Source organism: Ascaphus truei, chromosome 5 (genome assembly GCF_040206685.1).
Source record: "Ascaphus truei isolate aAscTru1 chromosome 5, aAscTru1.hap1, whole genome shotgun sequence".
In the NCBI taxonomy this organism is placed as follows: Eukaryota; Metazoa; Chordata; class Amphibia; order Anura; family Ascaphidae; genus Ascaphus; species Ascaphus truei.
In genome coordinates this window covers 208,966,547-208,992,104 of record NC_134487.1, presented here as the reverse complement: position 1 = coordinate 208,992,104, position 25,558 = coordinate 208,966,547, and the positions used below count along the sequence as shown (strand labels likewise).

Below are 25,558 nucleotides of genomic sequence, written 5' to 3'. Positions count from 1 at the left end.
ATGGAATCTTCTCCTCCTTCCGCGCTGCAAGTCACCACGGCCGTGGGACTCCGCCTCTCAGGTTGGTTCTGCACCGGCAACACGAGACTCCGCTCCACCGCGACACAGGTAAATGCCGGTTCTTTTCCAGCACCGCTGTAGTGGTCCGCCGGTAGGCGCATCACCACCGACGAGACTTCCACCTCTTCCTCGGAGGATATCATGATCGGATCCTCCGCAAGGTAGTCACTGGGTTCTTCTGCGATACAACCAGTGGTTGTTGGTACGAAGCTGGCGTGCTCCGGTACCTCCACCGCGGTCGCGCTCTTCTCCGCCGATGGTTCTTTCTGTTCCGTAGCCTGCAGCAGCACAGGCTCTAGGAACTGTGCCCCACAGCAGGCACACTTGGGACCCCAGGTCGGTTTGTCACCTGGGAATTCACACTGGTCACAAGCACATCTTATGCACCCCTCTCCATCCACCCAGGCCACCCGGTATTTTATGGGTAACACAACATGGTTAAAGTCCATACCATCAGTCAGGTTCAATTTCTTTTGTAGACACGGGCACACCAGAAAGGATATTTTCCCCCCTTTGTATCGCCAGGCTCCATACAACTGCGGGTGTGCTTCTCTGCATTCTGTACTGTCTTTAGTGTGAACAGCGGTTGCTGATCGCTGTTCACTGAGCTTGCTCCCCCTGGTGGACTATAAAGGAGGGGCATGCTCTATAAGGGAGTGGTTCTGGCTCTGCGCTGAGTCACTCACATCGCGGGGGCGGAGCTCTGAGTCCGTCACAGTCCGAGGGCGCGGCTCCAGCTTTCGCGCCAAACTTCCCCGCAGGGTGGGGTTTTTCCTTTGGCGCCAATCCCGGCCAACTTTCTGCAATCTTAGCATTTGCAGCATTTTCTGCAACTGGCCCACGCGGTGTCCCGGGAACGCGGGAACCGCCATTTTGGTAAGGATTGTCCTTTTTCCCATTTGAGGCAACGTCTGGCTGTTTGTCAATTGGGGTATAACAAAGTCCATTTCGTTCCTCCCATCGGATAACACTGTCATGCTCATTATTCTCAGGGGTATCATCCCGAGAACAAAAACATGATAAACACGGCTCAGCCACGGCTTTCACGCCATTCCACAACAAACTCACAAAAGTCTCTTCTGTAGCTTGTTCTTCGTCCACGCACAGTTCATATGCGTGTTCTTCCTCTGACCGCCATCCTGGACCTTCTGCTCTATGCAGATCCTCCATTCCTACGGTTCTCTCTCCCCGCCATCCTGGACCTTCTGCTCTGTGCAGATCCTCCATTCCGACAGGTCTCTCTTGATCGTTGAACACTGATTTCCTGTACGTGGAGCTCCGCTCTGCGGGGCAGCTACCACATCCGTACAATAAACATGCCTTGTGCACCACCATGTGTACCTAACGTAGATCTGACTCGTGTTTGCACTACCTCAGGCTAGGCTCACTCTTGCGGTGTCTGCTGTAACTACCTTCCTCCAGTCTGTGCTTCCTTCGGTAAGTGATCTGGAATGGACTAGAGTACTCTTCCATGCAGTACCTGGGCGTCTACCTACTGTTGGCTAGCCTAGTGCAGATCCTCTCCAGAATTCCTGACCATGTTAACAGGCTATCCCTTCAGGCATCCTACCCCTAGCGCTACCTCAAGGTGACTAGGACAGCTATAGCCCCCGGCTCCAGACTCACTAACACCTTGGGTCAGTCTAGGGCGTGCTTTGCGAGGTTTTTCGTTCTCCTGACTACCCCTAGATTTTCCCTTTCCAGCACAGAGTGGCAGCAAACACTCTCCCTGTTTCCTAGTGTGCCCAGCAAAAGCCTGTCCTGTTGACAGGTATCTCAGCAGCGCCTCCAATTGTAACGGGTATTCCCCCCCCAATCTCACATTGGCCCGGGTAGTCTAACCAGTCCCCATTACATGTTCGTGTCTGGTGGTGCACCTGTAGGCAACAGGGCTCCTGAGTCTCCCGCTTGATGGTATTAGGGGATGTCATCCAGACAGGCAGCTGAGGTAGTGTGTGCGAGTCCTACCTATATCCAGTGCAGCGCCTCCACCTCATCAGGATCTGTGCTTCCGCAGGGAGATGGTCCTGGTGAGGAACTCCTTCTTGGTGGTGCCATCCACTGCTGAGTAACATCACACTCACACAGTGGAGGTATATTCGAACAGGGCATCTTTATTGATGGTTGGTATGGGCAAGCTGCCCCTCACAGATAACAGCTCAGCCACTCATCTCCTTGCAGCACTCTCTTAGGAAGGTCCCTTCTCTAATAGATCTGCTTTCCACCTCTACTCTTAAAGAGATTCCCCAGCTTCTCTGGCTGCTGTAAGCTCCTCTCTTGAGCTGCTTTGTCTCTCTCAGCTCCTCTAACTCTGCTGCGTATGCTCACTGACTCACAGCTAGCAGGAGACACTGCAACATTGTTGCAGACCTTCACGTGCCTCTCAGTGAACAGATCAGCACAACAACAGGAAACTGAACTCCTAACTTTAGGCAGTGCTGTGTCTTATATCACCCCCTGGAGAACAAAACATGCTCTGTATCACTAAGTGGGAACACACTGCATGTTGTCACTTCCTTTGGGGACATATGACACCTCACCAGGGTGTGAGGGCAAACCTCATGATTGATTGTTGCTGGCAATCCTGCACACTTACCAGGGTTACTGCCAACATGAGAAAGAGATATGTACACCAATCCTAGACATGGCTACACTTACATACTGGAACAATATTGTGAACACTAATTGCGTGAGAACAAACACTGATTTACAAATGTACATGCAAATATGTCTTATGGAGCTGCACCACATTAACTTTGAGTTGCAAGACACTTTCTAGCCGCAGTAAATATGCTGGAAGTTGGAATGAGTCTTGTAGCAACACAAGACCCAGTCCAGACCATTCACTGTACCACCACTTAAAAACTTCCCCCACTACACAATTTCTATGCTAGACCAATGATTTTCAACTGGTGATTAGTGGAGGGAATTCTGAGGCTTAGCAGTTGCCAAATATTTTACAGCCAGTTACTAAACCACCATACTTCTTTTATGTAATTTAAAATATATATTTTTTGCAGTGATAATACTATGTGTTCAATGTTTACAAAGGATAGGCAGCATGGACAATAAAGTAAGAAGAGAGAGTAAGAAGGAATTTTAAAAGTTTACAAAGATTGTTAACCATTGTGCTAGACCACTTATACTGTACATAAGATAATATAATGTTATACTATGAATATAGTTTATCATTGTGATCATTTTATTTTTCAGGTAGGCAGTAGAAGAGTTGTACAGTATGGTGCTGGAATCATGTTTATTTTAGGAACAGTAGGAAAATTTACTGCTTTATTTGCCTCAATCCCTGACCCCATCCTCGGTGGAATGTTTTGTACATTATTTGGTAAGAAATAATTAACTTTTAAGTTTGTTATAAGTCTGTACTTTTGCTGCCTTTCTGAAAAATATGTATTTAATTTGAGTTACAGCCACAAAGTTCATGGTGACCCACCGCACAAATATCACTGGAATCACTTATTCAGCAAAATCATACATCTTTTTATTTTGCAGAAAGTGGTACACATTTATGGGATTGCAACCTATTTTTCATGTGCAGGGTGTACCTGACTAAGGGGCTGTAACCACCAAAAACGTTGTGCCCGAAGTATCAATTTCTGCAAAATAAAAATATGTATAGATTTTACTGAATAAGTGATTAGAGTGATATTTGTACTATGGCTTACCATGAACATTGTAGTACTGTATGTTTTGGGGTTAGTAGGACACTCTACACAGACCTGATCTGTTCCAAAAGTGACAATACCACCATTAGGACGGGAATGCACAGGTACTCGTCTACAGGCATACCCCCGTTTAAGGACACTCACTTTAAGTACACTCGCGAGTAAGTACATCTCGCTCAATAGGCAAACGGCAGCTCACGCATGCGCCTGTCAGCACATCCTGAACAGCAATACCGACTCCCTACCTGTACTGAAGCTATGCGCAAGCGGGGAGACTATAGAGCCTATAGAGCCTGTGACAAATGTATTTTTTACATCAGTTATGCACGTATATGACGATTGCAGTACAGTACGTGCATCGATAAGTGGGGAAAAGGGAGTGCTTCACTTTAAGTACATTTTCGCTTTACATACATGCTCCGGTCCCATTGCGTACATTAATGCGGGGAATGCCTGTACTCTTATTTTGATGTCATAGCCAAAAGAAAAGTAACTCTAAGATGTGTATTTTAGATATAGTTTGACTGATTAGGGCTCAATTTGTATAAGATTAGGCTTCTTCCTATTTTTAGAAAGCCTAACAGTACTTCTTGTTTTTAATACTGTAGTGTGTGTGTGTGTGTGTGTGTGTGTGTATAAGTATGTATATATACAGAAATAAACAGCCCACAAATTATACAATAGATTTGGAAAGGGAATGCATATGATAATATATTGTACCAACTGAAAAATGGAAAAAATATAAACTACTGTAAGTGGTGGTATATAAAAAAGAGTATGATATGCAGGGGGATAGGCTGCTCACCAAGGAATAACCCATTCCTAAAACACACATGTAAAACAAAAGAGTGATGAGCGCACACTCCTAAATGTACAATTAATAAGTAAATACAGTATTTATTAAAAATCAGACAACCTATAACCGCAGTTGATATAGACATATAAAACAGAGATGAAACAATTTAAATGGATGTGAGTGGATGCTGTTATCCTAAATAGGAGAGATTTGTGGGAACCTTGAGGGTTAATAATATTAAGAAATAGATGTTGATATTAGGAGATTGAGTCCATTTAAACTTCTGGAGGGTGTGATGGATAAATGCTGGTATGTTAACTCCTGCAATGTCCTGCAATATTATCAAACAGTTCCAATATAGAAGATGAAGATCTCTTAGCTCCTAACAATGCAGCCCCACACTTTGCTGATTCGGGATCAATGCTGTGAGCGTGCCCATCAGCTTGGACCCCCTATGAAGGAGCAATCTAAATGGAACACTAGGATCTGTTTGTGACAGTTTGTGCAAACACAGAGTACCTGATTTGCTGAAAACGGCGATGGTAATGGCGTCCGGAATGGCAAGCAGGTTCCAGGAGGCTCCATGACAAATCCGCTGGGGCAGTACTGCTCCGATCTTAGCTGGCAGCGATACACCTCCCCATCAGCTGAATAAAGTTGGTATTTTGCGTCTGGCAGCACAAGCGGGTACGCAAGGCTCCATAGCCTAGATCAGCTGTAACAGTTAATTCAGGTGCATAGCGAATGCAGACACACCTCCCTCAAAGGGGAATTTCAAACTCCAAGCTGGCAATTTCTCTGTAATCCCTCAGTGAAATCCTCAACAGCTGTATCACTGACTCCAACGTGATGACGCAACCCTACGCATTTCGTGGGCTAGTATTCCAACTTCATTGGGGATCTCCCAGGGGTGGGCTAAGATAGTATTTATAGCCAGTAGCGTGAATTTCAATTGGTGGACAGTTAAAAGCAAATGAACACCTTGTGATCAACTGTGATGAGCGTGTGCATATGCATTTTATATAATAAAAATACATATTTTAATACAAATGAATTAGAATTCTGACATTCATAAACAGTGTGTATTAATAAAAATATATATAAAATACATCAAGTGCATAACATAAAAAAAGTGTTGTAAATTAAATATTAAATTCACCCAAAACTATGTTTATTATGCCATAATAAAAAAATGGAGAGAATATATATACTAAGATACTACAATTTATAGCTAATATGTTTGCTAATAGCCAAACAAGTAAAAACATAAATGAATATAAAAGCCACAAAAATGATGATATCCAGACCTGCCAAGACAGGCCAAACAGATTAAAGAAAAAATGAACACTAGACAATGGTACTAGTGTCCAAATTTTCATTGACACCCCCTGGAATCAAGCTTTATAGCTTGAAAATCCAGTAGGTCTCCCTTCGGGAATGTTCTTTAAACCTGTCACCTGCCAGGACAGAAGGCGGCATTACTTCTAGTCCCATAATTTTCAGGCCCTCAGTTTTTTTGTCATGGCAATGGAGAAAATGTTTTGATACATAGTGATTAATAACACCATTCACTATGTTTCTCCTATGCGATAAAAATCTGACACAAAGTGGCCGTGTGGTGCGGCCCACATATTTTGGCTGCAATTGCATGACAAGAGGTACACTACAAAAGAGGTTTGGCGGTTAATAAAGCCCTTAACAGGGACATTTTTACCATTGCAGAAAGATGTGAAATTATTTTTTGTACCAAGGAAGGTGCAAGTAATGCACCTCCCTCTATTACATATAAAGTTTCCCATAGGTCTCAGAATGCAAGTGATTGAATAAAGATCTAAGTTTTGTAGGTGCCAACTTACTCTTGGTACTGTCAGCTTTCCTATAAATAAAAGAAGGGTTCTTATCCACATGTCCTCTTAGGAATGGATCCTGTGTCAGAATGCCCCAAAGACGTCTCAAGATGGTTTCCACCGATTTATTATGTATATATTTTGTGGTAAAGACTGCCCTATCGCTCCAATTGGTATGTTTCTTTCCAATCTTGAAACGATGTGCCTCATTAGTTGATTTTAACAAATCCATTCTCTCTAACTGTGCTGCCTTTAGAAAATAATTTTCAGCGAGGGATTCTTCAAAGTCTTTTTGGACAAATTTTTCCTTGAAAGATTGGACTGTGCAACGAAATCCAAATCTGTTGAGCAATTTTGTCTCAACTGACTAAATTGGCTGTACGGAATATTTTTCAGCCAACTCTGATGATGGTTACTTTTAGCATGGAGGTAGCTATTGGTACTGTAGCTACCTCCTTAATATGCACATCTGTTTGGATTTTGTTGCTTGAGTCCACCTTAAGAAGAAGGTCCAAAAATACAATATACAGATAGGATCCACTACGTTTATACAAAAACCGACGTGTTATCCAGATAAACATGCATAAAGCTCTTTCCATTTTAATAAAAATATTCCATACATGATTTCAAATTTATCATTAGAAGTCATACTGGCTCCTTCATTTATCATTCCTAATTTGCTGCAATATGTACAGTTAACACTGTGGATCATGAGTGATTGAATAAGCTTGTAAGGGATCATATATCAATTTCATTGGATGCAGAGTGTCCAATCACATCATATAGCTTATTACCAGGAAATATCATAGTTAGATAGTTATGTATCGGAGTGAGTGAATATAAAGTCATCATGTCCTAAATGGTATAAGACCATTAACGATATACATACATACAGATGGTTACTGACTAGTGTAGGAATGTAAACCTTTATGTTGAACCGCCTCTAGAAGTCAAAACAATTCCGCTAGAGTATAGGACTCATTAATAAATCCCTGTATCCCATCCATATATACGGTCAAAATATCAGATAATAATAGATACCAATACATATGTGGTGAGAGGTCATAGTCACGAATATTGGATAAATATGTATGGTGTGATTTAACCAATGTTGATATTCCAATGTGGAGATAGTTGGTAGACAAACACTCCTATAAAAGGTAATGTGGGTAGAATTATATAAACCCATTGATAAATGTCTGGTTGTCCATTGCTTAAAAAAGATCAAGTACAGTATATACACACTAAGTAGAAAAAAGAGGTTATATCTTTGGCGCTCTGCACTAGTAACAAACTGTAGGCTTGAATAAATAAATAATAATATTATACAACCAGTATCAGTGGTGTGACCCGTCCAATGAGGTGCTCCACGTGAAGTGATTGTACATGAAAAGATAATAAAAAATCATAGCATAATACTGCGAAGGACAACAGACCATCATATAGCAGACACTTACACATAAAACAAATGCTGAGAACAACAGGTGACAGTTAGTAATACAAAAACATTTAATTAAGACACATCATGAATAAAATATATATAAAAAAGGTCCCGGGAGACTTCCGGTGACGTCACCGCAGATGGTTAGCTAGGAGAAGAGCTCCCGGCACCCTCGCACAAAAGCCTATAGAACAAGCAATTTCCCCCAACCCAAACCCCACGAATTCGACACCCACCCCTGCCGCTAACACCAGGGAGATGTCGGGGAAAGGCCAAAAACGAAATCAAAACCCGGTCACGAAGTTTTTCGCCCCGGCCCTGCGCCAGGCAGACCTGAGCCCTGGAGCACAAGATGGCGCCGAGGAGGAGCCGGAGCACGCGGCGCCAAGCGATCAGCAAAAACAGCCCGACACAGATCCCCCTGTCCTAAATAAAGAGTTTTTTGATTCCCTAATAGCCAAAATGAGAAGAGGGGTGCAGGAGAACACGGAGAAGGCCCTGCAGAGCATCCGAGCCGAGGTAGGAGCCCTCACGGAAAGGACAGAGGAACTCGAGGCCAAAATGGAGGGAGTTTCCAATGCCCAGGCCGAGACCCACGAGGAAGTCTCGAGATGCGGCGATGCAATCCGCGACCTACAAAATGCGCTTGAAGACCTCGAGAACAGGGAGAGGAGACAGAACATCCGCCTCAGAAACATCCCAGAGGCCGTCTCCCACGAGGAACTACAACCTTACCTCCGCAGACTCTTCTTACAGCTGGTGCCAGGTCTATCCGACCACGAACTACTCATGGATCGAGCCCATCGGGCCCTGGCCCCAAAATCAACGGACCCCAACCGACACAGGGACGTGGTGCTCAGAATGCACGCCTACTCCACAAAATAACGGATCATGGAGGCCGCCAGAGGTCTGCGCAACGTCACGATGGACGGAGTGGACATCCAGCTTTTTAATGACCTCTCCAGAATGACAGTCAATAAAAGGCGCGGGATGAAACAGCTTACCAAAAAGCTCCGCAACAAGGGGGTCAAGTACCGTTGGGGGTTCCCCTTTAAACTAGTGGTGCTCCGCAACGGGCGCCACTCCACCATCTCAGCCCCTGAGGACGCGATAGATTTCCTCAAAGATCTGGGGATTCCCCCTCCACAGATTGACAACCGCCCCCCTCGCGCAGCTGCAAAATCGGACCCCTCGGATACCCCTCGAGCTTCGGAGAGGCTAGCCAGCCAGAGACTCCGCTGATCGACCCGCTCCCCCACCAAGATGGTCCTGCCCCCCGGGTTGGAAGAAGACCGGGGGCGCCCCTTTAGACGCCTTACATGCACCGAGCCCTAACGGCAATCTCCCTCCCTCAAACATACCCCGCGGATTCCCCCGAACACGAAAGCAAGGCCCAGCCATCTATGCAGCCCAGCCAAGAAGCCCCCACTACAGCAAAGCTGACTGCCGGGGTTCCCCCCCCTCCCTCACTACCACTGACCCCCCAAGACTGCCCAGTAGTAGAAGAGGACCCCCGACCACATACCCCCTCATGCCAAGCCTTCACTGCCATCTGCCCACAAACAGGGGCGATGAATGGATCCAGCCTGCCTCGCATCCCTCCCTTGAGTCAGACACAAGCGGACACGGGGATACATTAATGATGGCCACCAGGAAATCACCATACCCCCCGAAGCTCCAACCCGTGAGAACAGTTCCAACAACTTGTTGGCTACTTGCTTCGCTGTTGCTGTTCTCAGGGGGAACGCCTCAGGATATCTTGTTGCATAATCAACTATTACAAGGATAAACCTGTGTCCTTTCGCAGAAGGTTCTAGAGGTCCTACCAAGTCTACCCCAATCCTCTCAATGGGAACTGACACCAAGGGTAGAGGAACCAAAGGGGCTGGTTTTTGTCCTTTTGGACTAGTTAGCTGGCACTCCGGACATGCCGCACATAGCTTAGCAATATCACTATGCATCCCTGGCCAATAGAATCGGGATGAAATACGGTCCAATGTTTTATCCCTGCCCAGGTGACCACCCCAAGGGAGAGTATGGGCTAGAGTGAACACAGATTTAAAAAACGCCTTGGGAACCAATATCTGTCTGGTGACCTCCCCTGTTTGTGTCTGCCTATTCAACCTATATAGGATATCATTTGATAGCTCAAAATGGGGGAACACTATCACCCCCTGTGCATCTACAATCTGCTCATCAATTTTCACCACCTTGTCATACTGTCTAGCAAGGACTGGGTCTTCCCTTTGCTTCTGGCGAAGGTCAGGGAGGTACAGGTCTGGTAAATCTTCAGGGCCCATATCCCCCTCCCTCTGGCCATCCCCAGCCATCACTTCTGACCTCTGATTAGTAGAATGGTCACCTTGAGACACAGATTTCTGCAACCAGTCCTGTTTGTCCGAGCGTCTTTGCTTCCGAGTCTTTTGAACCCGGTGTCTACTGGGAAAAAGGTCTGCCGAGAAGGGGAACAGTTTGCCAGGGTTCTCCTGAGCCCCAGAAGGAGGTTCCTCGTGAAAGACTGGGGCCATTAGGTCTGCTAAGAAAGGCCAGTCCCGACCGAGCACAACGGGGGCAGGTAGCCAAGGAGCGACTCCTACTTCGAGGTAAGCCTCCTGACCTTTTACCTGTAGCCGGATTTTGGCCGTCGGATAAGGTTTTACATCGCCGTGTATACATTCTATGCTCCATGGGGAGTCAAAAGAACACACGTTGGGCGGTAACAGTTCCTGGAGGACCAGAGTTTTCCCAGAGCCCGAATCTACAAGGGCCTGGATGGTTTTTCCCCCAATCAGGGCTGTAAGTAGCCAGGGCTTGTAATTTTCCCCAGAAAAAGCCGAGGCGACGGTTCTGCTGAATGAACAATCCATCAGTGGACAGTCCACATACCGGTGGCCTTGTTCTCCGCAGGCAGAACATGGAGAGGGTTCTCTCGCAGGAGGGGGCTGTGGATATCGCTCCGCTGGACCGGTTACTGGAGGCCAGGCATCTGGTGGGTCCTGTGGGCGACGTCCTCGGAAGTTCCTCTCACTTTGCGACCGGCCGACATCCGGAAGGAGATGAGGGTCTCTGCGGGGACCAGCATTTGGACTCCGTCCTTGCTGGAACGACTGCTCCTTCCTTTGGACTTGGCGGTTCCGTGACGGGCCGTAGGTTCCCCATTGATCCGACCTCCCTCTTTGGGCGTCCGCAAGTGCCGGTGGAGTCGGGTCCAGGAGACTCTCCTGCTGCTCAGCCCCAAGGAAGTTCTCCATGAGTCGGACCGCCAAAGCTAGGGTTTCAGCAGCGTGGCGTTTTACCCACGAGCGTGCGGGAGGGGGTATTACTTGTAGAAATTGTTCCAAAACCACCTGCTCAAGAATTGCCTCCTTAGTGCACTCCTTGGGTTGTATCCAGCGCGTACACAAGTCCAATAATCGCTGAGCGAGGACCCGGGGTCTCATCTTAGTGGTGTACTTCATGTTCCGGAACTGCTGCCGGTAGGTCTCTGGGGTCAGACCTAAGCGATCCAGTATGGCGGCTTTTACTTGGCGGTAGTCCATTGCCTGATCTGTAGGGAGGCCCTGATATGAGGCCTGGGATTCACCTATGAGGAGCGGGGCCAAAGCAGTTGCCCAGCGATCTGCAGCCCAGCCCTGAGCTTTGGCGACTCTTTCAAATGTTAGTAAAAAAGCCTCTGGATCCTCATTCGGAGCCATTTTCCTCAGGAGTATCGGGGGTCTGCTGGCCAGTTCTGCACTGGCAGACCCTTGGAATTGGGTCAGCAGCTTGGCAATCCGCTCATCCTGTGCTGTCTGTAGTCTTTCATCTCTCTCCGCTTGCAGCCGGGCCTGCTCGCACAGAAACGCTTTCAACATTTCTTCCATTCTTGTGTGTGTGTGTGCGGCCCTTTAACTTCAGGAGCCTTTTGAAAAAAATCAAATCTCACTTCTTGACAACCATATGTTGCAGGGTACATGCAACTACACACGTGGGTTTCTTGACAAGGCTGTTTTATTTTGCCTTGAAAAATATACAGCACACAAAACAAAAATAGCTCTTTTTCAGCAACAAACGAAAATGGCTTTTCCTTCAGCAAACCGAATAAAACAGTTTCTCTTTTGCAGACAGTTTATATATATGCAGTTACCCTTTTTCTATGCAGGGGACAGACAGTTCACAGTTTCACTACTTTGCTACTCAGACCTTGTTTTCAGGAATCACTTTAGCAGCTTACTCCTCTCTCATCAACAGCAAGCTCCATGTGTCTGCAACCTGGGTTTTAACACACATGATATCCCCTACACTAAAACACACCCCTACAAATCATCCTCACATATCCTCTTCCTATCCATGCTTCTCCTCCTTGCTTCTGGGGATATCTCTCCCAATCCTGGTCCCTGCCTTATTTCTACTTGCTCTCGTCCTCGCCTGCCAAATGCAATCTCTACTCCTTCTGGTATTAACCCCTCCAACCTCATACCCATCCCCTGCCACCCTCCCTCCTCTCTCCCTTTCTCCTGTGCCCTTTGGAATGCTCGCTCCCTTTCTAACAAGTTCCTCTCTGTGCATGACTTCTTTCTCTCTCACTCCCTGCTTCTCTTTGCTATAACTGAGACCTGGCTCACTCAGTCTGACTCTGCTCTGGAAGCTGCCCTCTCCTACGGTGGCCTTTCCTTCTCCCACACTCCGCGCCCTGATGGCAGGGGTGGAGGCGTGGGGATCCTGCTCTCTTCTCTCTGCCGTTACCGAACCCTTCCTATTCCCCCCTCTCTTGCTTTTCCCTCCTTTGAGGCTCACACTGTCCAGATCTTCTCTCCTCTCCCGGTCCATGTGGCGGTCATCTATCGCCCACCTACCTCTACTCATTCCCCTTCTACCTTTCTCTCTCACTTTGAATCCTTGCTCTCTTTCTTTCTCTCCTCAGACTCCCCTGTTCTTCTCCTTGGGGACTTCAATTGCCACATTGATGACCCCTCTCTCCCTTGGGCTTCCCGCTTTCTTTCTCTAACCTCTTCTTTTGGCCTTCAACAGTGGACTGCAGCCAGCACCCACAAGGATGGCCACTACTTAGACCTGGTTTTCACTAAAAACTTTTCCCTCTCTGATTTCTCCATTTCCCCTTTTCCTCTCTCTGACCATCACCTCATCTCATTCTCTCTATCTCGCTTCTCCCGTTCTCCACCTCCATCTACCCCCCGGTTCTGCAGAAACCTGCGCTCTATTCACTTACCTGACTTTGAGTCCACTTTAAGCTCCACCCTCTCCTCTCTCAGCTCTGCTACAGACCCTGACAACCTGGTCAGGAACTACAACTCTGCCTTGTCCTCGTCTCTTGATCTACATGCCCCGCTTTCTCTCTGCCGCACTCGCCCTTCTAACCCCAGACCCTGGCTAAATTCCCACACGCGCATGCTGCGTTCCTCCACTCGTTCCTCTGAACGCCTCTGGAGGAAGTCTCACACTCTCGCAGACTTCCTTCACTACAAATGTATGCTATCCTGTTTCAACTCTGCCCTCTCGCAAGCTAAACAAGCCTATGTTTCTGCACTAATCAACATGCACAAGTCTAACCCACGCCGACTGTTCTCTGTCTTTGATACTCTACTCAAACCACCCTCAGCTGCCTCTCCTTCCTCCATCTCCGCTCAGGACTTTGCTGACTATTTTAAGGAAAAGGTGGAATCCATACGGCAGAACATCCCCTCTGTTTCTTCCTCCCATCCTACACCTCTTCCTAACTCTCCTCCTGCCTTCCTTGACTCTTTTTCCACTGTCTCAGAGGAGGATGTGTCGCTGTTGATCGCCTCCTCTCCCTCTACCACTTGCCCTCTTGACCCCATTCCCTCCCATCTCCTAAAACCTCTAGCTCCTACTATAATCCCTACGCTCACACACATTTTTAACTCCTCCCTCTGCTCTGGAACCTTTCCATCCTCCTTCAAACATGCAACAGTCATACCATTACTCAAGAACAACAAGCTTGACCCTACCTGTCTTTCTAACTATCGACCTGTCTCCCTCCTGCCTTTTGCCTCTAAACTCCTTGAACGTCTTGTATTCTCTCGCTTGCTCCATTTTCTCAACACCTATTCTCTCCTAGACCCTCTACAATCTGGCTTCCGCTCTGCTCACTCCACCGAAACAGCCCTCACTAAAATAACTGACGACCTCCATGCTGCCAAAGACAGAGGTCATTACACTCTGCTCATATTACTCGACCTCTCTGCAGCATTTGACACAGTGGACCACCCTCTTCTCCTCCACATTCTCCATACTCTAGGTATTCGGAACAAAGCTCTATCCTGGATCTCATCCTACCTCTCCCATCGTACCTTCAGTGTCTCTTCTGCTAACACCTCCTCCTCCTCTATTGATCTCTCTGTGGGGGTACCCCAGGGCTCTGTCCTGGGACCTCTTCTCTTTTCTCTGTACACACTCTCTCTAGGTGACCTAATAACATCTTTTGGGTTTAATTATCACCTCTATGCCGACGACACACAAATATACTTTTCAACACCTGTCCTTACACCTGCTGTACAAACCAAAGTTTCTGAATGTCTCTCTGCTATATCATCCTGGATGGCCCTCCGCCGCCTTAAACTCAACATGGCTAAAACAGAGCTCCTCATACTTCCTCCCAAACCTGGCCCTACTACCTCCTTCCACATTACTGTTGGAACTACAATCATTCACCCAGTAGCCCAAGCACGCTGCCTAGGGGTCACACTCGACTCCTCTCTCACATTCGCCCCTCACATTCAAAACATTTCTATAACTTGTCGCTTTTTCCTCCGCAATATAACAAAGATACGCCCTTTCCTCTGTTGCTCGACTGCTAAAACTCTGACTCATGCCCTCATTCTCTCCCGTCTTGATTACTGTAACCTCCTGCTGTCCGGCCTTCCTGCCTCTCACCTGTCTCCCCTACAATCTATCCTAAACGCTGCTGCCAGAATCACTCTACTCTTTCCTAGATCTGTCTCAGCATCTCCCCTCATGAAATCCCTCTCCTGGCTTCCGATCAAATCCTGCATCTCACATTCCATTCTTCTCCTCACTTTTAAAGCTTTACACTCTTCTGCCCCTCCTTACATCTCATCCCTAATTTCTCGTTATGCACCATCCAGACTCTTGCGTTCTTCTCAAGGATGTCTTCTTTCTACCCCCTTTGTATCTAAAGCCCTCTCCCGCCTTAAACCTTTCTCACTTTCTGCCCCACACCTCTGGAATGCCCTTCCCCTCAGTACCCGACTAGCACCCTCTCTATCCACCTTTAAGACCCACCTTAACACACACTTGCTTAAAGAAGCATATGAATAGCACTGTGGATATTCTGAACACGATACATAAAGCTTGGCCCCCTGCAGACGCACTTACCAGAACTCCCTCCTACTGTCTCTGTACGTTCTACCTACCAATTATACTGTAAGCTCCTCGGGGCAGGGACTCCTCTTCCGAAATGTTACTCTTATGTCTAAAGCACTTATTACCATGATCTGTTATTTATATTATCTGTTATTTATTTGATTACCCCATGTATTACTACTGTGAAGCGCTATGTACATTAATGGCGCTATATAAATAAAGACATACAATACAATACAATACATGATTAGGCAGCTGGGATCCAACTAATTGTCCTGAGGTTTCCAGCTGAAGTTTAACCTAGTCAGTGCTGCACTGCAGACTAGACATAGGTTTTCCAGGCATATAACTGGTGGCTTTTATTTACCCTGTCACAGTCCCCCTCCTATTTTGTCCCCCCCCCTGCTAGGCCCAGAATCTCCCCATTCCACATCAAGAGGGGACTATGCTCCCCACCACCGAAGATACCATCGGCAGCACTTTCCCCCCCTCCCCCCCCCCACAGCTCGTCCGCCCGAAGGCCAAGTCAACTACCCCTCCGGTTTACCCCCTCTCGGACAAAGCGTCCCCTCCCTCCTCTCTCACCCCTTCCCCAGGCCCCCCCCCCCTATGTCAAAGAGTGGTCTGACTACACAGCGAACTGGTGATGACTATGACATTTCACGTGGAAGCACTCTCCCTGCCCTCCCCATCCCCCCCCCCCCACCACCGAGTATATCATCGGCAGCATTCCCCTCTCCCCCCCCCCCCCCCCACACATGCCGGGTCGAGGAAAAGTTCAGCTTGAACTAAACGGATATAGGGGGGGTTCTAATATGGCCTAAAGTTTGTATAAACGCTGTCGCATCTCTGAAATGGTGTACGTGCATGAACCCTGCCTCTCTCTATCTCCCCCTGCGATAATGTCGGCTCCCCCCCCTCCCCCTCCCTAATGCTGAATTATCAATATGGTTTATGTGTTTCCGGTATATTATACTACTGCAATGTCGCGGTGTTAGGACCTAAAATATGTATGATTATCTCTACACTAACAAACCCAGTGTTCATATTATACTATTGCAATGTCGCTGTGTTAGAACCTAAAATATGCATGAATATTTCTACATTGACAAACCCACTGCTCAACCCAAATATGTTCTCTGACCCCCCCGTTTGCTTGTGCCGCAGATATTGCTGTTTACCCTCCTCCCCCCTCCCCCTCACTCACTCCCCCCCTCCCCCCACTTTCCCCCCTCCCCCTCCCCCCCTTCCCTCCCCCCTCCCCCTCCCCCCCTTCCCTCCCCCCTCCCCCTCCCCCCCCCTCCCCCTCTTCCCTCCCCCCTCCCCCCTTCACCCCCCCCTCACTCCCCCCTCCCCTTCCACCCCCCCCCACCCGCCCCCCCTACCTCTTCCCCTCCTGCCCCCCCCCCCCACATGCTGAACGGTGAACACGGATTATTTGTCTCTGGTATATTATATTATTGCAATGTCGCTGGGTTAGGACCTAAAATATGCTTGATTATCTCTACATTAACAAACCCAGAGTTCGACTCAAATAAGACCTCTGACCCCCCCTGTTTGCTTGTGCCACGGATATTGATGCTTCCCCCGGGCAATCTCCCCCCTCCCCCCCCTGTCCATACCCTCCATCCCCCCCCCTCCCTTCCCTCCCCCTCCTTTCCCCCCACCGCCCCCCCCCCCAACATGCCGGACTGAGAAATAGTTCTATTTGAGCTAAACCCCCCCATCTCCCTCCTCCCCCTCCCCCCCCTCCTACTTCTTCTCCCTCGGCTCCCGGCATCCCCCCCTCCTTCCCCCCCCCCATCCCGACCCCAAGAAAGGGCCTACTTGAAGCTTGTATCCGCAGTAATACTGGCCAGCTGATATCTGGTAAGGGAGAATGGGTTGGCCGCAACGTAGGCCTATGTCCCTATCTCCTCTCACGGTTTCCCCCCCCCTCTCTTGAGCCTAAGGACCGAAAAGGCCCATCTGGTGCACACCAGGACAGGCACTGTCTCTGTAACCTGGCCCAAAAATGCCCAGAACCCTTCACCTTACAAAACTGGCTGGCTAACTATCTAGCAATGTTGTATACCCCTATCTACGTTTTAGGCATAGCTCCCTATCCAAGTTAGCCCCCCCAGACCCCCTCCCTCAAACGGCGAGGGTGTTGGACCTCGCTCGCTTGTCTCGCCCTGTGTTTGACGCCCCGGAAAGTTCTCCAGGGGTTTTTGCCCCCTTCCCTTGCCACCATGGTGTCAAACAGAAACTCTTTTGAGCTCCCGGATAGCCGACTTTCTTTCTCGCCCTTCTGTGTCCACCCCCCCTCCCTCCCCTCCCTCCTCCCCCCCAGACTACTGACAGAGGCCCCCCCAGGGATAGTCTGAAGTCCCCCCCGCCCCCATGCTCTAAGGTTCTACTCACCCCCGACATGGGAACTACTCGGGGCCTGTGGTTTACCCCCAGGATTCATCGCCCCCCCTAATGGCGTCAATTAAAATCATCTCCCTAAATGTTAAGGGCCTCAACTCGGTCCGAAAACGCAAGTTAGCCCTACAAGAACTAAAAAAAACTAAAGGCGATATAATCTGTATGCAGGAAACACACTTCAATACCCCAGACCCGCCTAACACATTCAAGCACACGTTCCCCCAAGCAAATTACGCATCTTCTCCCAACAAGAAACGAGGTGTAGCCATACTTATCAAGAACAGCATCCCTTTTGCCCCAACAAAGGTAACCAAAGACCCAGAAGGTAGATACTTACTACTCCAAGGGACACTGTCAGGAACCCCCATATCTATTCTGAATATGTACGCCCCTAATGAAAACCAAACTCAATTCCTCCAGAATCTACTTGGATCATTAGATCAATCGGTGCTCTCCTCGCTATTGCTAGTTGGAGATGCAAACATGGTCCTTTTCCCAGACCAAGACAAATCCACTCAGCCAGCGACTCCACACACTGCTCAGACACAGAAAAAGGCCAAAAACTTTTGGGAAATCTTGAAAAACTACTCCCTGTTGGATATTTGGAGGACCCAGCACGTAGGCCAGAGGGACTATACCTTCTTCTCGGCCCCCCATCAGTCTTACTCGCAGATTGACTACTTTCTAGGTACCAATAATGTTCTCCAGGCATCCTCTCACTCTAACATAGGCCCAATTACTTGGTCAGACCACGCCCCTATCGATCTCACCCTCTCTCTGCCGTTCGTCAAAACCTCTGCGTACAAATGGAAACTGAACGATTCGCTCCTCAATGACCCCCAGGTGGTCAAAACAATCAAACAAAAACTAAACACTTTTTTTCAAATAAATAAAGGCTCGGTCTCGGCAGCAGCAATGCTCTGGGAAGCGCACAAAGCTACCATTAGAGGAGACCTTATCTCTTTAGCCTCCTATAAAAAAAAGATGAAACAAAAAGCGCAAAAAGAACTCACTGAAAAGATTTTGGCCCTAGAACTCCAACATAAGCAGTCCTCCTCAAAAAAAGTGTTTAGAACCCTTGATAAGGCAAGAACTGAACTAAAAGTACTGCAGCTTGACGAGGTAGAGAGAGCGCTGAAATGGACTAACCAGAAGTTCTATGATAGGGGCAATAAAGCGGATAAACTCCTGGCCTCAAAACTAAGGGGCGTTAAGACCAAAGCCGAGATCACAAAAATCCGCACCAGAAATGGACACATAACGTATAATGAGAAAGAAATAGCGCAAGAATTCGCTGAGTTCTACAAAGACCTATACAATCTCCATCCCCCCAGCCAGGAACGTGATAGTGCCAAAGCGGCCGCAGAATATCTAACCCAATGTAACCTCCCATCCCTTTCAGTGGAAGAGTTTGAGTTCCTTAAGCAGAATATAACTCAAGAGGAGCTATCCAAAGCCATCTCCTCACTTAAAATAGCTAAGACACCCGGGCCAGACGGATTCTCCAACGCTTACTATAAGAAATTCGCAGCATCCCTCTCCCCTTACATTTTGGAGATGTTCAATTCCTTCCTACAAGGAGAACCAATTCCAGGTACAATATCGGCAGCCAACCTTGCCATCATTCACAAGGAGGGTAGAAACCCGCTACAATGCGGTAGTTATCGACCGATTTCCCTACTCAATACTGACCTCAAGCTTTTCAGTAAGATCCTAGCAAACAGACTGAACCCTATTCTCCCCAGATTGATTCATATAGACCAGGTGGGCTTTGTGTCAGGAAGACAGGCCTCTGACAACACCCGCAAAATTATTAATATTATAGACCACGTTCACCTCAATAAGTCTCAGGTCTTGATTCTAAGCCTTGACGCCGAAAAGGCTTTCGACCGAATCAAATGGTCCTTTCTCGACCAAACTATGCTCCGGTTTGGTTTCTTGGGTCCGTTCCTTGAAGGGGTGCGAGCCCTCTATACCAACCCTACCGCTCTTTTAAAACTCCCAGGAGGGCACTCCAACCCAATAACGATTAAAAATGGTACCAGGCAAGGTTGCCCCCTATCCCCCCTACTATTTGCCCTATCAATAGAGCCACTAGCTGCAAGGATCAGAGCTGAACCCAGCATGAAGGGCATTCCAATCGCAGACAGGGAATACAAAATATCCCTCTTTGCGGATGACGTCATTCTGACCTTGACCGAACCGCACACCTCCCTCCCCAGTGTCCGATTACAAAATAAATACGGACAAGTCCGAGGCGCTCAATATCTCCCTCCCAGACCCTACATGGAAACTCCTACAAACTAATTTCAAATATAAGTGGAATAACTCCCACATTAAATATCTAGGGATAAAAATAGCAAGCTCATACAGCTCGCTATATCAAGCCAACTACCCCCCTCTTTTCCGCCAGATCAAGAGAGACCTGGAGGCCTGGCATGCCCATCAGATCTCTTGGTTTGGAAGAATTGTGTCCACCAAAATGAATGTCCTCCCCCGATTACTTTACTACTTTCAAACCCTCCCAGTCCCTGTCCCACTAGTAGAACTGCGAAACATGCAGGCCCATATTCTCCGCTTTATATGGCGGCAACGTAGACCTAGGGTGCCGAGATCGGTGCTTTTGGCTTCAAGGACGAGAGGGGGCCTGGGGGTCCCGGATGTAGTCAGATATTACCAGGCGGCCCAGCTGAGGCAGGCGGTGGTCTGGAATAACCCCCTGACCTCCAATTGCTGGTTGGAGATAGAGACACACCACGCGGCCCCCACCCCCCTCTCGGCCCTATTATGGTCTCAGGCCCACAAAAGCAGAAGGCCCCTGAGATTCGACCTTGGGGCAATGAGGTGCACGTGGTCTACATGGATTAAAACCAAAGGGAAACATGGCCTAGCTTCATCCCCCTCGCAACTCACCCCCATTTTCGGGAATCCGGACTTCCCACCCGGCTGCTCCCGTACCCAATTTGGCCAATTCCAGGGCCTAAATATCAGAGTGATTGCGGATCTGCTGGAAAGTGATGAGGTCCTACCCTTACAAGAACTTAAGAATAAGTTCTCCTCCCCAGACCTCCCCATCTTCAAATACCTTCAGATTAGGCACTTCCTGAGAGCCCAATCCCTGAGCTTAAAATTCCCAGCGCGCACTAGATTTGAGACCCTCTGTCTCAAAGGGGAATATCAGAGAGGCTTAATCTCCAAAGTGTACAGAACACTAGAGGCATTTCAATCCCCCTCCACACACTCCTATATGCAAAAATGGAGCGCTGATCTGAATACCCCATAGACCTGGAGGACTGGGAGGATATCTGGGAAGCTGCTACCAGAACATCAATTTGCTCAGTCACGAAGGAAAATATTTATAAAATTTTATTCCAATGGTACCTGACCCAGAGTAGACTGAGCCAGATCTATCCAGGCACCTCGGACGTGTGCTGAAGAGGATGTGGTCAAAGGGGGGACATGCCCCACATTTGGTGGACATGCCCGGAGATCCAGAGGTTCTGGATCAGGATCCAGAATCTCCTGATTGAAACTTTGGATTTGGAGGTCCCCCTGGACCCCCTGACGTACGTGCTGGGGAAACCAATTGAAGACCTTCCCGCCCCTATAGCCAGACTTTCCTCGGCGATCCTTACAGCCGCCAGATGTTGCATCACGGCGGCCTGGAAACAAGTTAAGGCCCCTTCAAGGAGAACAGTAATCAAAAGAATAGACGGGGTCATGAATATGGAGAGACTGACAGCCATGTTGAAGCAAAGAATGCCTCAACTCTATAGAACCTGGGAACCTTGGCCAGGGTCGGGGGCCCCGACACTGATGCAAGCCCTGCTCCAACACTAATACCCTTGCGGACGAGGGCCGATGCGCCCCTCCCCGCCACAATCCCCTCCCCTCTCCCTTCACCCCTCCACTCCCCATGTCGCTCCCAACTATCCACCCGTCCCTCGTCATCCCCTCTCTTTTCACCACTGAAAATGGAAAAAAAGGTTTATTGTGTGTCTCAGAATACCTCACTGCCATGTGCCTGTATTTTACAACGAATTGTCATGCTATGCTGTGAATGTTATATCAATATCTACATGTAAGTGCTTCAAAAAACACCAATAAAGGAAAAATATTTAAAAAAAAAAAAAAAAAAAGGTCCCAACTGGACACTCCTACTCTGGTGAAAATACCTGCTTACCGAAGGCAAGGAGGTATCACGCGGTGGATATATCAAAGAGTAACCCCTCTTATGGATCATCAGCTGCTGGATTTGGCATCTGCTCCTGGGCGTGGAGCCCTCCTCGACGTACGGTGGGCAGACCTCTCCAGTCTGTGGCATTCACCTCCATATACGGTCCAATCTGCGCATGTGCAGTGGCAGCTGTGAGATCGTGGCCACAGATTCGTCTGGCCCAGGCTCTGCCGAGTGGTGTGATGGATAGTAGCAGATTCACTACTAATCTGGGTGTCAGGCTGCAACAGTGATCCTCCAGCGGGGATATAAAATTAGTCAGATGTAGAGTGTCACGCAGGACCACCCTACGCGTTACGGAAGTCGTGCTTCCTTCCTCTCGGGTGCAAAAATATTTTTGCACCCCTGAGGAAGGAAGCACGACTTCCGAAACATGTAGGGTGGTCCTGCGTGACACTCTACATCTGACTAATTTTATATCCCCGCTGGAGGATCACTGTTGCAGCCTGACACCCAGATTAGTAGTGAATCTGCTACTATCCATCACACCACTCAGCGGAGCCTGGGCCAGACGAATCTGTGGCCACGATATATATATAAACCCTTCATTCAAGCCACCCAGATATAACGTCTGTAAGGTATGTATCCACCTACACTCTTGTTGCATAAGGCGATGGTCCCAGTCACCTTTCCTGGGTCCCCACAGTGCATGTTCAATGCCACAAAAATTCACTGTCATGGCACCCCCAGTGTGGGCTTCATTGAAATGTCTAGCTACGGACCTGTCTTTAAAATTCCTGATGGATCCAATATGCTCAAGGACTCTTACTTTCAGTTGTCTGTGGGTTTTACTCACATACCTCTTACCACATTTACAGGTGATCAGATATATCACCCCAATGGTGAAGCAATTAATAAAGTCCTTGATATGATGTATTTTCAAAGTTGAATCCAAGAAGTTTTTTGTTGTCAACATGTAGGTACATGCCTTGCATCTACCACAAGGATATGATCTAATGGGTTTCTTATTGTCGAGCCAGGTCTTGGATTGTTTTTCTTGATAGTGGCTATGTACGAGTTTATCCTTTAGATGTTTTGCTCACCTACAAGTCATAGTTGTACTTGTTTTCAGGACCTTTTTAAATCCTGATCTTCGATTAGCACATACCAATGTTTCTGAAAGATGTTTCTGATATTATTCCATTGACTGTTATATGTGCCAATTTATCTTATAATATGGTTATCCTCATTTTTGCCTGCTCTTTGTCCACTAATCAACAGTTTCTCCCTTGGTGTCATTCTTGCTTTCTTATACGCTTTTTTGATGGACCCTTTAGTATGTCCTCTCTCCAGAAATTGTTCAGTCATGTCCCTTGCTTGCAAACCAAACTCCACCATACTTGAACAATTCCGTCGTAACCTCAGAAATTGACCCGTTGGTACAGTATACTGGTTATCATATGATGTGGGTGGTGGCTATCTGCCATCAAGAGACTGTTGGTGGAGGTAGATTTTCGGTAAATGGTCTGCCATCATCATTCTTGCTTATTGTCATGTCGAGGAAATGGATTGTTTCTTTATTTACTTCATATGTTAATCTGAGATTATGGTGGTTACTGTTAAGTGTTTTTATAAATTCACTTAGAAGTTTCTCAGAGCCCCTCCACGAGAGTATCACGTCATCTATATAGCGGGCCCATAGCTCTATGTGGCCCGAAAATCTATCCAGGGCCTCGCTGAAGACGACCGTTTCCTCCCACCAGCCATGATATAAATTAGCATAGTTGGGAGCACATGTAGTCCCCATTGCGATGCCCTGGATTTGGTAATACAATTTGTGGTTGAACAGGAAAAATTCCTAGTAAGAACAAAGTTCAGTAATTGCATAATACCCTGTACATGTATTATGCATTTCTGAATTTACATCCCTTGGCCGCAAGAAATGTGCAACAGCCTTCATACCGTAAAGGTGGGGAATACTAGTGTATAGTCCCTCGACATACAGACCCACCAGTAAGGTCTCCTTGTCTACCACTATGCCTTCTAATTTCAGTAAAACGCCCTTGGTGTCTTTAAGAAAGGAGGGGAGTGTATTGACAAAGGGGCATAATACGATGTCAAGATAGTGGCTTGCATGTGATGTTAGATTATTTACCCCCGAGACTATTGGTCTCCCTGGTGGGAGTATTTTTCCCTTGTGTGTCTTTGGGAGATGATAGAGCTTAGCAGTCTGGGGATTTTGAATCAATATAAATTCAAACTCTCTTTTTTTTTTTTTTTTAATGACCGTATTTTGGCGTCCCTCAGTTAGTATATTTCTTTAATTCTGTTGTGAAAGTTTGAGTGGGATCTGTTTGGAGAGTGACATAACATTTACAGTCTCCCAGGAGGTGAGTACATTCATTTTGGTATGCTTCTCTATCTAGAATTATCACACTTTATTATTATACAATTATACCCACTTTGTCCGAGGGATTGATTATGATACTTGGATTATTTTCAAGATCTTTTAAAGCTGTACGTTAAGGCCAGCTCAGATTATTAGGTCCTGCATGATGTGACAGTTTTAAATGTCTGCTGTGACTAATTTAAAAAACATATCCACGTTTGTACTCATCTCCATTAGATTGATTTCTCAGTTCAGTAAATTGACCCTCTCCCGGTATTCTCTCATTTTCATCAACTGCTATTCATAATACTCAAGCATGAGAAGTCAGTGTGGTCAAAGTGTTCATAAGGTGTGTTACGATAGTTATTCCTCTGACGTCTAGTGAAAACTTATACAGCAATTATTTGCGAGAATAGATTAACATCTTTTATACATTCAAATGTATTGAGATGATTGGTAGGTGAAAAGGATAGGCCCTTGGATTGTACCCTAATGTGATTAGAGTCAAGAGTTTTATGAGAGAGGTTAACTATTTGTGTTGCCTTCTCCGTGTCACTCTGGGCGGTCCCCTCCAAGGCCTTTGGCCTCAATAGGCCCATATCTCTCGATCTCTCAGAAAGCTCTCCCTTCACTCGCCTTGTCTTCCTTTTATGGGTTAGTCTGTAGATAAGCCCTGTGTCCTCTAAAAAAGAGTCAGGGTTACTGAAAGTCGCTGAGTATGATGTATCGTAGTGATGGACCCCTCTCCCTGTTTTAGTTGTTAATGGGTCCTGTTCGTTATCACTAGCCAAAAGTTCCCAGTCTGTTGAGGACTCGTATGTTCTATCTTTTTTTAGTTTCACAGGTTTATTTTTATATTGGAATATATTAACTTCTTTAAAGTCAAGGGGGTCTCTTATGAATATTTTCTGATATCTTTAATTTCAAATGTTAATTTCTCTACATTAGTTTTTAAACATTTTTATTGTTTTTGTTAATTGGCATATATTAGTGTACCATTACCTCGGACTATACATTGTCCAACCTATTTATGCCCTTACTGAGTGCAATCATTTGTGATTCTTTTCCGGCCAACACATCGGTTTTGACCGTTTTTTGTATAAATATATATCCTATTCCCATATACACCATGAGGAGTTCATCTTTATTTGTGATTGGAGAGCAATAGGCATTCTTTGCATAAGGTTTCCACAATGTGTGGGAAAACCAGACCAAATGCATTAGAAGAAAAGTGTTGAATCAAATCATTAATGTCCCCAAAATTAGAAACCCAAACAATAAGGATATCATCTATGAAACAGACATAGTAAACCAGGCCCACCCCAAATGAGTTACCAGTCCAGACCTGGCTTTCCTCCCAGTGACCCATAAAAAGGTTGGCATAACTTGAGGCGAACCTAGTCCCATGGCCG

General features: G+C 47.0%; 1 protein-coding gene across 3 annotated transcripts in view; it reads left to right on the top strand.

The window, feature by feature from the left end:
- The window catches only part of SLC23A1 (solute carrier family 23 member 1), a 396,028-nt gene that overhangs the window by 314,154 nt on the left and 56,316 nt on the right, over nt 1-25,558 (top strand). For all 3 annotated transcript variants that reach the window (XM_075601621.1, XM_075601620.1, XM_075601622.1), the window contains one exon: nt 3,274-3,403. In XM_075601621.1, the coding sequence (XP_075457736.1) occupies nt 3,274-3,403 (130 nt within the window). The remainder of the gene's footprint in view (nt 1-3,273; nt 3,404-25,558) is intronic.